At 40.2% G+C, this 13,103-nt stretch overlaps 1 protein-coding gene across 2 annotated transcripts in view; it reads left to right on the forward strand.

Moving 5' to 3' along the window:
- Positions 1 to 3,883: 3,883 nt before the first annotated feature.
- Positions 3,884 to 13,103, forward strand: part of RANBP17 (RAN binding protein 17) — a 156,126-nt gene continuing 146,906 nt past the window's right edge. Inside the window, exons 1-4 of one of the 2 annotated variants that reach the window (XM_065691080.1) lie at positions 3,884 to 3,998; positions 7,786 to 7,935; positions 8,844 to 8,934; positions 10,141 to 10,307. In XM_065691080.1, the coding sequence (XP_065547152.1) occupies positions 3,981 to 3,998; positions 7,786 to 7,935; positions 8,844 to 8,934; positions 10,141 to 10,307 (426 nt within the window). In that variant the 5' untranslated portion in view covers positions 3,884 to 3,980. The remainder of the gene's footprint in view (positions 3,999 to 7,785; positions 7,936 to 8,843; positions 8,935 to 10,140; positions 10,308 to 13,103) is intronic. The other variant, XM_065691081.1, reaches the window with a different exon arrangement.

Raw genomic sequence — 13,103 nt, forward strand, 5'->3', positions numbered from 1 at the left:
TCTGCATGCAAAGCCTCAGTATTTCCAGTCATCTTTATCCAATGCACAAAAATCGGCAGTCATTACTGGATGCACTGCAGTAACTTAAATTAATGGTGTTAAGGAAGCTTTAAAAGTAACCTCACTCTATGCATATACCTACAGCATAGATTGTTTTAATGTATATACAGTGCATCACAAATTTTCTTTAACATGCCGGCTGGTTTGTGCTTTTTTGCAATTAGGCAGATTTTTCCTTTCAATTTGAGTTAAAGAGATTGGCTACAGACTGTGTTTGCCCTGAGGTATTATTGATCTTTGTCCAGGTAGCAAACAAGCAAAGAAGAATTTATTTTGTTTCAGACTTCCTGGAGTTCTGTCAACTCATGAGCAGAAAGTATGCCACTGTGTCACTGAAAAGATTCATTAGTTTCATTAGAAGTATGAAATGGCTTCATATTTAACTACTTATTCTGCTGTTATGGGCTCTTCCTGCTCTTCTTAGTGATAGGCCCAATAACTTGTTTTGCTTATCCACTATGTATTAACTTGAACATAAAATTGTGTTAGTAAAAATCACTGAACGTTTTTTAAGCGGTTTTTGGTTTTGTCTTCGTTGGTTGGTTGTTTTTTTCATGGAACTATTTAATCTGCAGACATACACCAGATCAACCGTAATCTGTATTGCAAATGAATTCATTAGATTACTAAACCAGTCACTAAACTGTGGCAATATACACTGGCAAAGGAGAGTAAGTGGCACAGAAAATAATTTTGAAATCATTAGCCATAAAAAAGAATTAAAATTCTTCAGGCTTTTTTTGCTGTTGTTAATGTAAATGTTGTTAATGTAAAATGAAAACCAGAAATAAAAGAATGTTTGAATGCGAAAGCTTGTAGCAGAACCATACCAAATGCCAGGCTGCGAATGTTTGGATGATGGAGTACATCTACTTAGAAAAAGCTAAGCTAACCTTCCCAGAACAAAGGGTTCTAAATTAAATATACTGAATTTGTCTATGTATATTTTAATATACTTAATAATTTGTTGCAAATTATCAGCCATTTTTTATCAGTAAGAAAACTGCATTTTAGGAAAAATCCTGATGTGATGCAAAAAAAAAAAAAAAAAAGAAACAGATACCTTGATCATTGGCTAGTTTGTTTTAGAAATGGCTGGTTTTGTTTATATGCTTTAATTGAGTCACTTAAAATTTAAAAAGCATGGATAACGTTCAGCCCTATCTAAGCAGTGTGGCAAATGAATGGACATAATTGTGAATGCATTGCCTGTAGCAAGAGATCTATTCCCAAAGTAACAACAAATTCAAGAAGTTGGTTTTATTCCACCTAGCAGAAATGAGACATACTTGAGCTGGAAAATGTATATGAATGCTGTGGGGAGGTCTCAGTAGTGCATCTTCTGAAGCAGACCTAAACCCCTTCCTTAATTCAGATTCCACTGAACTCAGCAAGAATTTTATTATTATCTTCCGTGAAAGCAAGTCTGAATTTCACATCCTGCCGATGTCTGTCACACAAGCATTGTCACTGTGTCATCTCCCCCTCCTATGAAAAGATAAAGGAATTCTATGAAAGTTCCTAAATAAATTACAATTCTTAATGCAGTTTTTGTCGTTTTGGCTAAGACTGACATAGTCTGGGGTAGTTTCACAATCTAACATTCTTACTCGTGTTAAATCTCAAGAGTTTTGTCAGGTATTAGTCTAGGAATCCATTAATTCTTTAGCCAGACCATTTTTTTCCCCTTTAAAATAATCAGGCTATAGTTGACAGAAATCACATGCAAAAATACAACTGCCTGTGTCTCGGAGATTAAAACGATTCAAATGACGATTAAGTAAGGTACAGTCACATGGCTCCACTGTGCAGCTGAGCACACACCTGAGCAAGTGTTCCTTGCCTACCCGGTGGGACAAGCTCTGTGCTCTCCACGTCTGTCCATGCTGCCTGCTGACACCGTAAGGAAATGCAAACCCAAAGGAACAGGTGGTTGTGGCTAGGAAGAAACACTGGCCCCAGGCAAGCTGGAAACTGGCTCATTTCTGCAGAAGCCACAAGCTCTCGCTCGCACATATCAACGCATATGCATCTCTCACACTGACCATCCACAGATTAAACTATTTAACTTATTAACCTTATTTCTGCATGGTTTTGCATAGCTTAATGGCAATGGTCCATCACCTGGAGCAAGATTCATGGTCATTGCTAGAACTGAAGCTCTGCCCACAAGGTCAAGGTTTTTGAAGGATATGCAGGTTTTCTCTTTGTGTCCCATCTTGGCAAGCAGCTTCTGGCTGTTAGGACAGTTTGTAATTGTATTGCATCTAAATGTCTCCCAAATTTTCCACATTATAATTTGTGGCTGACTTTTCTAACCTCTGAGTCACCATGCCGTTCCCTGTTCCTCAGTCCTTGGAATTCCTCTGTTTTGCTCTGTCTGCTTTCCTTTAAAATCCTTTCTGTTCCCTTTCTTCTGTGTGTTACCACCACTTCTTTTATTCTGCTCCTGCTATGTTTTGTGATTTTTCTTTTCTTTTAGACTATGGCTATAGATAAATTATTCTATTTCTTCACAGGATAATGGATGAAAAATGAGGCTAAGGCCCATGCCAGGGATGAGGCAGTCATTAGGAGACTGTGTAATCCCAGCCAACTTTTCAAGTACAATCCAACTGACTCTCAGAAGTGCCAGCCACCAGTCACTTGTGAGGGCAAGAGAACAAGAAACTCCATTTAAAACCATTTTCCATTTTGATTTTGCTTCATTCTCCAGTAATAACTGAAGGTATTCTGTGCAAAAGCATATGGTTCAGTGATGCTGAACTCCGTCGTAGTTCATGTACAATTACTCTTCCTGCCCTAATTAGATAGTCGTAACGGTTTCTTAACCCCACTTCTAAGAGGTGCATCCAGCTAGGAATATGTCCAATTCCCTTTTTTATTACAGGTCCAAAGCAGCTTCCATTTCCAGAGAAATTCTACCAGTTTGGGCCTCTTCTCTGGGGCTACCACGCTTCATTCACATGGGAATGCAGTGGTGCAGCAGGGAAACATGAGTAATTTCACACATCTGCTAACCAGAATAAAAATGGCATGGACTTTTGACCACAGTTAAGAAGCTGGCTGCATTAAAACAGGTTTTCCCATGCAGACACTTGTAGACATTGTTCGAGTCACTTTATGCCCTTAACTTGGAGGTCGACCTTTTTCTGCTTGTGATTTCCATGCTGTGCTTTCCTCACTTAGCCTGAATTATTCTTGAACTCTAGAATGTCATGGATCCAACTCTGTCCTTGCAGTACTTACGAAGTAAAGCATCTATGTTAATTTAACAGTGTTTGACCTCACCTGTTACCTGTACCAGGGTTAGCAAAACATGGGATTCACCTTCTCCAACTGGAAACTGACACAACTCTATTCTCTGAATCTAATTTTTTAGACCCTTTATAAGCACCTGTCAAGGAGGATTCCCCTTCTGGGCTAAGTGAGCAAACTGTTCCTTCTGAGACAGCTGTCCCTTCAGACGTACCTCTGCTCATCACCTCTCAGGAACTGTGCTATTTTCACCGAGGAACACTTTCCTTTTGCTGTTATCACCGTCTTACATTCTCTGGAACCCGTACATTGTGCAAAGCCAAATACAGACTTACAGCCGCACTAAACTCGGGTAACCACTTAAAACCACACGTTTCCAGTCAGGAGAGACTCCTCCGCCTGGTGCTGCCACCAACACCTCCCGCTCACACCCCGCCACACCCCCGCGTAGCGCTGCGCGCACAAAATGGCGCCTCCCGCGTGAGGCGGCCCCTGGCCCCGGCCGGCCCCTGAGCCCGCCCCTGTGACGGCCCCGTCCCGCCCCGCCCCAGCGGCCGCCCCCGGCACGGTCCCGGCCAGCCCCTCGGCCCCGGGCGGCCCCGGCGCGGCTCGGTGCTACCCCGTGCCCCGGCAGGGCCCGCCGCCCGCTCCCGGCGGGGAAGATGGCGCTGCGCGTCCAGGTCAGAGCACCGGCGCGGCGGGGTCCGGTGGCACTTGGCGTGGCCGCAGGGGTGCGACGGGCCGTGGGGGGCCGGGGCCGCGGCGGGACCGCCGTGAGGGGGCGGTGGGAGAGCGGAGGGCGGGAAGACCTGAGGTACGCGGTGAGGGGCGGAGGGCGGCGCTGGGGACCGCGGCGGGTAGCGCTGGCAGCGGGGCACAGGGAGTGCGGGCGCGGCGGGCGGGTGAGGAGGCGAGCGGGAGCGGGCTGGTCCGCCGGAGCGCCGAGGCTAGGTCGGGCTGCTGCGGGGTGGGAGGCTGGTGGCAGGCTGCGGGGTGGTGCGCGGTGCGGCTGGTTCGCCGCGGAGCTTGGGGCGGTCGTGTCAGCGTGCCCGTGGTGCGCGGGGCCGGGTCGTGGTGGCGGTGGCGGTGGCGTGCGGGCTTTCCCTCTGCCCGCTGCGTTAGCGAGTGTCGGCCGCGGACCCGCGCTGGGCTGCGGGCGGCAGCGGCACCTTGCGCTCCCGCTGCCGCTTCCCCTGCGGGCACCGGTGGGCTCCCTGGGGAGCAGGGACAGCCCCTCCAGGGCTCTGAGGGCAACGTGAGCCACCGCGACTGTGCCTCAGCGCAGGAAGAAAGGGGGCGGGAGGCGGCCTCAGAGGACACTTGCTGAGGTGTTAAGCGCTCCTCCGGAGTCCCCTGTGGTACCACTGGATTGGTGGCATCGGGCTTTGGCGGTGCTGGAGAGGCCATTTTATGCATTTACTTAAATAGTTGGTGACCAAGCATGCTACGTAAAAACACTACTAAACCATCTTTTGTTACCGCTCGTACCCAGATGGCCTTTTTCTGTTTGTTTAGTTTTTATTTTTTTCTCTCTTTTTAAGCAGTGGCATTTCAGCAGTTATGCCCATCCTGTTGCTCTTGCATAGGGCTGGTGGAACTTTGTTGATAGAACGTTTTCAGTCTGCAAACGCCAATTAAAATCAAAATGTCTGTGGGAATTCGGCCGTGTCAGCAGAACTTTGATCAGGAACCTGCCTGGTTTCCTGCCAGTTTGCTTGGCTCCGCGGCTGCCTGCCTGGTGGGTTGCTGTGGAGCCAGGCCCCTGGCGTTCCTAGCCCTTGGTTCTTCCACAGGCTGGCGGGAGACCTGCCAGGGACTTGGGAGAGGGGGACCAGCAGTGTATGGAGAACTTTATTTGCTTATTCTTGAATATTATGAAAGTGTGACAAGCAGGTGGAAAAATTAAATAAATAAAGAAGTAAATCACAGTATCTGACCTTTTGCATTAGAGCATGAAGCTGTTTTCTTGGAAAAAATTACACTTTGTCATCCAGAATGCCACTTACACAGGTCTGTTTCTACCCATGACTTGCTTAAAACAGTCAGCATCTAACTGGAAGATCCTTTTCATTGGCCCAAGTGTTGTTTTCTTAGGAATCACCTTTCAGCTATTGATAAAGGTTTGAGTGAAGGAGGGATCTGAAGGCATCCGTTTCACATGCAATAAAAAAGAGATCATGACAGTCTTCTTTCTTGAAGAAAATACGTAATAAATACAAAGCAAGTTTTTGACTTTCTGTTGTTTTCTCAGAGTATTTTCTTAATAAAGTTAGTATCTCTATTGCACAGCTGAGTTGCTGTTGTACACAAGATGGTTGTATTTGCTGATTTCAGGTTGTACTTTTTGGTTTTGCTATCTGAATCAAGGAAAATCAGCCTGTTTCCTTGATACTACACATACAGTATAACCCAGAGAACATCTGACAAGTTCCTTGGCAGTTTGAGCATTCTGCGTGCTTTCTGATCATTCCTCAAGTCTACCAATAAGAAACTTTGTTGTAACATTCTCTTGAGACCAACCATGTCCAGATAAAGCATTTCAAAGTGCTGCGGGTCATCAGTCTCAATATCCAATAAACCAGCTTTTCTCTGAGGTCTGTAACCTAGGGTTTTTTCAGGCTTGCTTTAAAAATTCTCTCATTGTCACTCAGATAAAATGCTTCAGTTTTAACTTTTCAGCAAGAAGTTAATCCTGATCCTTAGCCTACATTTCTAAATTTTGGTGTACCCTTAATATATTAACACAGTATGTTAAAGTGCTTATGTTATTGAAATCCACCATCAATTTTTTGTGTATAGATGATTCATTAGCCAGCTTATAAATTACTTGCTATTTTAATGACAGTTAGTATACAGGTGATTAGATCTTGGTGGTTGTGCTGATATCCATCCCAGTTGTATTCTGGACTTTCTCAGGCTTGCTGCCAGGTTTGTCCAGACTTAAAAGTCAAATTTCAGATCACATATAGATGGGTCTTTAACTTTTGCTGGTTATGAGATGATAAGTCGATTTATGCTTCTCGGATAATATTGGAACTATTCCATTTTGGAAAGATGCATTCTCTGAAGACTATCTTTACTAGATGTCCTTATTCCCATGGTTTAGCCTGATTACATGGGGTTTATGTTGTTTTCCCTGGCATGTGTGCTTGCACTTTATAAGTTAATTTTAAGTTAATTTTCACTTTAATTGACATGGCTCTTGCTTAATTTAAAATTACATTGCTGGGATTGTTACCTGTTCCTTATTTTTCCTTTACTCTCTCTGAACATAGTGAGGGGGAACCAAAGCCAAAAGATGTCACTACTAAGATCAGTCTTTGAGGTATCTGATCTGTTCATTGCAGAATCAAATGTGCTATTTCTTAAAATTTCTCTAAAGGAACAAGTACGTTTCTCCTTTCTGACTGAAAATCAGGGACTCTTAAAATGTCATTACTGAAATTCAGAAAAAGCTGATTAAAGCCAGGCACTCAGTATGCACAACAGCAAAACTGGGGAAAAGGCCATGATGATGGTTTTGGGGGTGTTTGTCTCTAGGAAATGACATGCTTTGGTTTACAAAACCAAGGGTACTTTTGTTGCACTATTACTGTCTTGGATTTTTGAAAGACATTTCAGCATGCTAGACTGTGCTGAACCAGATCTTATGTATGAAACATCTTTTTGGAAGGGCTAGTGAACAGGATTTCAACTTTTAAATGAGACTGGTCAAATAGTCTGGTTTCTCTTTTCTTTCTAGGCCATGCTGAAGTCATGAAATATTTGCTGGGTACCGTTTAATTACGTGGCTCGTTCTTGCTGAGAATCACACAGGCTTTGGGAACCTGATAGATGCTGAAACTTCTGTTTGTGTAATGATTCCAAAACATGCTCAAAGGGTTCATCTATCCTGTGAGAGTGAATTCCTCGTGTAGGAGAGAGGTTCCCAGCATGCATCTTCTTTATCAAAGAGAATTTTTTCACCTTCTTAGTAGAGAGGAATTTTAACTCTTCTGTTGCTATTGTAGTTTCACTTCCACTGATATTTGCATTAATACTTATAACAATTCTATTTTTTTCCAGATGCATTAATTTAATGAGTAATTACAGCTTTTAAAATGAAAGTTGCCAGAAGTTTTCCAAAATGGCATAACTCAAACTCTTCACTGTGCTCTATCTTTACATCTCTCTTTGGAAGAGTGATGGATTTACCATCTAAAGACTCAGAAAAACAGGGGAATTGAACTGTATTAAGAAATACCTTGGTAGCTGAGAGAATAAGAAATAGCATCTTAATTTTCAGTGTTACTTTTTGCTTCTTGTCACAGGAAGACTCCTATTTTTTTGTTTAAATGCAAATCGACTGGAAAGCTTAACATAGGTAACAGTTCATGTTACTGGTATAGTATCTAGGTTTATAAATACTTCAAGAAATCTATGTGGTTGAAAATTCTTCGTGAAAGTCTCAATTGTATTCTTTCCCAGCAGAGTCTGGCAGAGCTAGAAGTATTGTGTAACCACCTGTACGAAGGAACTGATCTAGCACAGCGAATGCAAGCTGAGAAAGTAGTCTTAGAGCTTATTGACAGCCCAGGGTGTCTTAGCCAATGCCAGCTTCTATTAGAACAAGGAACAGTAAGTATCTCGAGTGTTATCCATAAATGTAATTATGCTTGTGGAAGCTCACATATGTTTCTCAGTCGTGGTCCATTACTGTGTCAGGACAATTAAAGCAAAATGCTTGTCTCTATTTTTCTACATATTCTGTTTCATAAGTGATTTTAGAAATTTTTTCATTTGGAGGTGGTCTTTGTAGAAGTGGTAATACCTTGTGTTAACTATATCAAGGACAAAAAGGGAACGCATTTTAGCTTTCAGTACTTTCAGAAGGGTTGTAATCAGGGGTTGTGTCATCTGTAGAGCAGTGTCAGGACAGTGTGGTGTAAGCTGGTGCTTGAACATCACCTTGTTCTTGTTTCTGGCTATTAGCTGTGGTGACAAGAAATAAATTATTAAAAGCAAAAAAAAAAAAAAAAAATCCCCAAAGTGCTTATCTGTTGTTCTGTTGTCTGCTAGTTTAAACCACTGTTTTAACTCTAGATAAAGTGATAGGCGAGTTGATTCTTATTTGATAGTCTAAGCTAAGTCTAATGTAATTCTTGCTGTGTGTTTCAAATAATTCTAAAAGAGAAAGAAAAAGAGGAAACATAAAAAAAATCTAAATTATCAAATGATTTAAAAACAGGTTTCAAAACTAAAGAATCTACTGAACAGTGAAATTACTTTAGATGAATGGTTTACATCAAAAGAGATGATAATTTTAGGTCTCCACTTTTTTATTAGTATTTTGTAATTTAGGTTTGTTGAGAATGAAACAAAGATATTACTAAAATAAATCTTTTGTAAGTTTTTGGCACCCAAACCAAACATAACTAAAATCTGGTAACCAGTCTGGTCTGTTGATTATTTATCAGCTTTTGACTTATTGTCCCTGACTTTAATTAGTCGTTTATTTAATAGTATCTTTTGGTGTGCTTTTGTAGACATCCTATGCTCAGCTTCTAGCAGCAACGTGCCTATCTAAGCTTGTAAGCAGGGCATCTCCATTACCTGTCGAACAAAGGATTGACATTCGTAAGTAATGTTTGTGATTCAAATTTCATTATATAAGTTGGATCTAAAACTTCATGTTAGCACGGTAACCACTTGGTGGATAGCCTGTTTTATCTCTAGTTCTTGCCATTTACCAAGCCTGTTACAAATAAGGTAGTCATTGTGAAAGAGTGAACATAAAGGTGATTGAGAGATGTTTCCTCATTTCTCTGCAGTTAGCTCACAAATAACATTTCCTGTTTGCAAAATTAAAATAAATGCATTAGCTCAGATTAATATTAAAAAAAAAAAACAATAGTTTTTTTCACGATAGGCTTTGTACTTATCCCGCAAGATGCTGAAGTGATCTAGTACATATTTGTAAAGGATCAAAGTTGCAGATATTGTTAGTACACCTGCCAGTCACAGGTAACACTGCTCATGATCAGCTGTTAACCTTTGTAGAAATCATGCCAGGGCAGGTTCCTACTTGCAGGATTAAGATCCTACAAACTTCTTACTTTTCAGGATCTATGTTAAAGTCATTGCTATATCCTGAAAGAGTAAGCAGGTATGTGTTAGGTCTTTAATAGTGAAAGGCTTTGCGTGAGGAACATACGATTCAATTTCGGTTTTTAGCACATCTGCACTGTGTTTATCAGTTCTGTGGATAGTAGTACTCTGAAATGCATGTCTGAGAATCATCCTGTTGTGATGAAAGGTTTCAGTGTTCTATTATGTAAAAAATAACTTGAATCAGCTTTAATTGTACACATTTCAACAGCTTTTGAAACAGGTTAGCTTCCTTCTAGTTAGAGAGGAATTTCTGCAGCTGCAGTGTGCATTGCCTAAAGGGATGTTCTAGGTTGAATTGGGAACATTCAGCAGGAAATCTTGTCTGAAAACACTTTGTGTATCTTGAGTTGGCTGTGATTGCTGCTGTTACATAGTGAAATACTCAGTCTCCAGTGTATAGGTTGTTAGTGAAAAGTTACTCTACCTGCCACGGTTCTCTGAACTCACAAACTGTCATTGCATGTGTCCTAGAAAAATGATGATGTATGTAATGTGCTTTGTGTTACTAAATGTTGAGCTGTATTTCATGATTTGGCATAACTTACAGTTATTATATTAACCATAAGAATATAGCTTTTAAAAAAATCCATGCTTTGAGTTTCTATTAGATCCATTTAATTAATTTTCTTTTCAGAAGACTTTTGTTGCTGATTATAAAATGCTTCTTTACAGGAAATTACATTCTGAACTATCTGGCATCTCAACCCAAACTGGCTCCTTTTGTCATCCAAGCTCTTGTGCAAGTCATTGCTAAAATTACAAAATTAGGATGGTTTGAGGTACTAAAAGATCAGCTCATCTTCAGAGACATTATTGCTGATGTAAAAACATTTTTGCAGGTAGGAAACAGTCCTTCACTTCTGCCATTTTTTTCTGTTTGGACCTCTTCCTTTTTAGTGATTGACAAGTTATGCCACTTGGGTGGGAAAAGTGTGAAGAACATTGCTTAAAATAGAAGATCTCCCTGCAGTGGAGAACCAGCGTGGGTTTGATACTTGTGAGCTTGTGGGGTTTGATGCCTCAGAGCGTTCATAGTGCTGTCATGGTTTTTGTTCATTTTCTTTCTCCAGAGCACTTTTTTGTAGTGTGGTTGTAAACCATCAGTCCCTGTTGTCAAGCCATTCTGTGTATTGCCTTTTATTTTTGTTTTCAACTGATGTGGAGATACATTTCTGATAGTGTTAGCTCCAGTTATCTTGTTACCAGATACTGCACCATCTGAAGAGTGAGACTGTCCAGGGCTTTAAAGCATGAGTCTGATTGTTATTCTTGTAATAATGACTGCTAAAATTGTGCCAAACTGTTCAGTTGTAGGACTGTATTTTTTCAGATGCCTGTCATAAATAAGAAAGACACCCTTAGGACACCAAACAAGTTGTTGAAGTGTTCACTGTTACAGTCTTATATTGTTGCTTTTGTGTATGATCTGTGGGGCTGCACCTGCAATGTAATGCCTAGGAGAAATCACTTTACATCCCTTTCTGTGAAGTTACTGAAGAAAACTTACGTAAAAGTAGAGCTGAAGTACACAAAATTACTGTACTTGTTATGTGGTTGTGGTCATTGTTTGCCCCATTCCCTTTTCACGTAATGAGAAATTAATGCCTTGTATTCGTGTGCGTGGGCAGTTAGGCACCTGCGTGTATGTATGTTCTCTGTCCATACATGTAAATAAGAGTGAAAATAAAAAAATAAACCAAAAGACATTCTGTCTCTCCTAGGATTATAGTGTACAATATAGGGAGATACTAAGTTTAGCGTGTTTTTATAACTTTACCTATTTTAGCATATCTATTTAAATCTAACTTAAGTACATTCTAGGTAGGGATATGGGAAAGTTTAGGAGTACAGATCACTCATCTTCCCTCTCCAGTAATTGGATGAGGCAGGAATGTTCTTGTTTTATATTTCTTTCCACGTTGTTTTCTGTTTCCACACTGCACTGGTCACTGTTAGAAAGATATGTTATAGGATAGGAAGATGATCTTGATATGTAGGATTTGAAAATTGGAAGTAATCTACTGTAATGTCAGAGCGCACTCATCTGCTGTGGACTATTCACTTTTCAAGTTTACAGGTCAAATCTGGAGTAAGCACTATCAGACACAGTGGCTAAAGATATATAGCACCTTCTGTGGAGTAAGTTTGAAGAAAGTGGTTGGCTGGCATGGGTTATTAGCCAGACTTGGTTGTTTCATACATTTAGCATGTACAGAAAGGTTCTTAAAAGGTTTTCTGGAAGATGTTTAATGTCCTTTAAGAGTTTAATACAGCTTAATCTTTCTGAGTGTCTGTGTGAGCATAAAGCCTAGTGCTTATTTTGAGGAAAAAATAATCAGGAAATTTAAGCTATTGGGAAATATACTTCCAAAATGATCTATTATGTATGTGTGTGTTGGTGATTGTGGCAACTCAGCAAGAAGACAGGAAGTTTATATTTCTTGCCAATAAATTTCTGATTTGTTTTTCCATCTTCATTTATAATACTGCTGAAGTTAATGTACTTTTTGAGTTACATTGGGAATGTCTAATAAAAGATAAGTTGCAATATTCTGTTTATTAAAAACAAACTCACATATGATTCTCCACCAGTTTGCAGTTATTTTTATGAATGTACTGTAATTGGATTTTGCATTTATTATTAAACTGATTGTAATATGAGTCTTAAGTGTAGCTCATTAAAAGTAGAGATTTAAATACAAAATTTAGCTTAAGAGATTTCTTTAGTTAAATTAAGAATTCCTGTAGAAAAGAAAATTAAGCCATAGATCTACTAGTGAATTAAATTTTAGATAAAAATGTAAAAAATAGTCCCTAAACAATACTAATATCTGTTAATAATTAGCATATGGTAGTTTCAAACACATATGCATTAGTATTCCAGTTTAAAGTTCATCCAGTATGAATTTGAAAATGGGATATCAGCTAGGGCTGCAGTTCTGTTCCCAGCTCCTTCATAAGTCACCACACAGCTTTTCACACCTGTGGGAAAGAGGAGGTTGCATTTTCCATGTCTGTAGGCTGGTGTGATGTAAGGAACATTCATATAGACTATTTTAAAAATGTGAAATGTAAAAGGAAGTTCTGTTCAACTTACGGAACAGGATGTTTAATCTCACTGAATGCAGAAAGGGCAGCAATGTAAATGTTGCCTGAGAGTTCTCTCACATTTTGTCTATTATCTCATAAGTTGAACTTTGGGTGAAGTTGCAAAAATGAGTGTGGTTGTGACAGGTATCAAGATTTTGACAAGGTTGACATTGCTTTTTGAACACTTGGGGAGCTGAGTCTTCAAACTGCAGCTGTGAAAGTAGACATAGAGATCTTCCCCCTGACTCATTGACAAGCCCTAATTGCAGTTGATTTTAATGGGCTACTCACAGTCTTATTTTCAGATGGGCTTTTTTAATCACACAGTTCTTAAATCATGATTGGTAATGATTTTTTCAGAGCCACATAGGAAGTGTGAAGATCTAGTTCTACTGATGTTGATAGAATTTGGCATGAAAGCCTTCTAAAAAGCTTAGGGTATCTCAGCCCCAAAATTCTTCTTGATTCTAGAAATGCTGGAAAATAGAAAATTGTCTGATTCTACAAATGTTGAAAAACACGAACTAGAAGCTGTGATGTTTGAG

This window comes from Lathamus discolor, chromosome 10 (assembly GCF_037157495.1).
Source record: "Lathamus discolor isolate bLatDis1 chromosome 10, bLatDis1.hap1, whole genome shotgun sequence".
Taxonomy (NCBI): domain Eukaryota; kingdom Metazoa; phylum Chordata; class Aves; order Psittaciformes; family Psittacidae; genus Lathamus; species Lathamus discolor.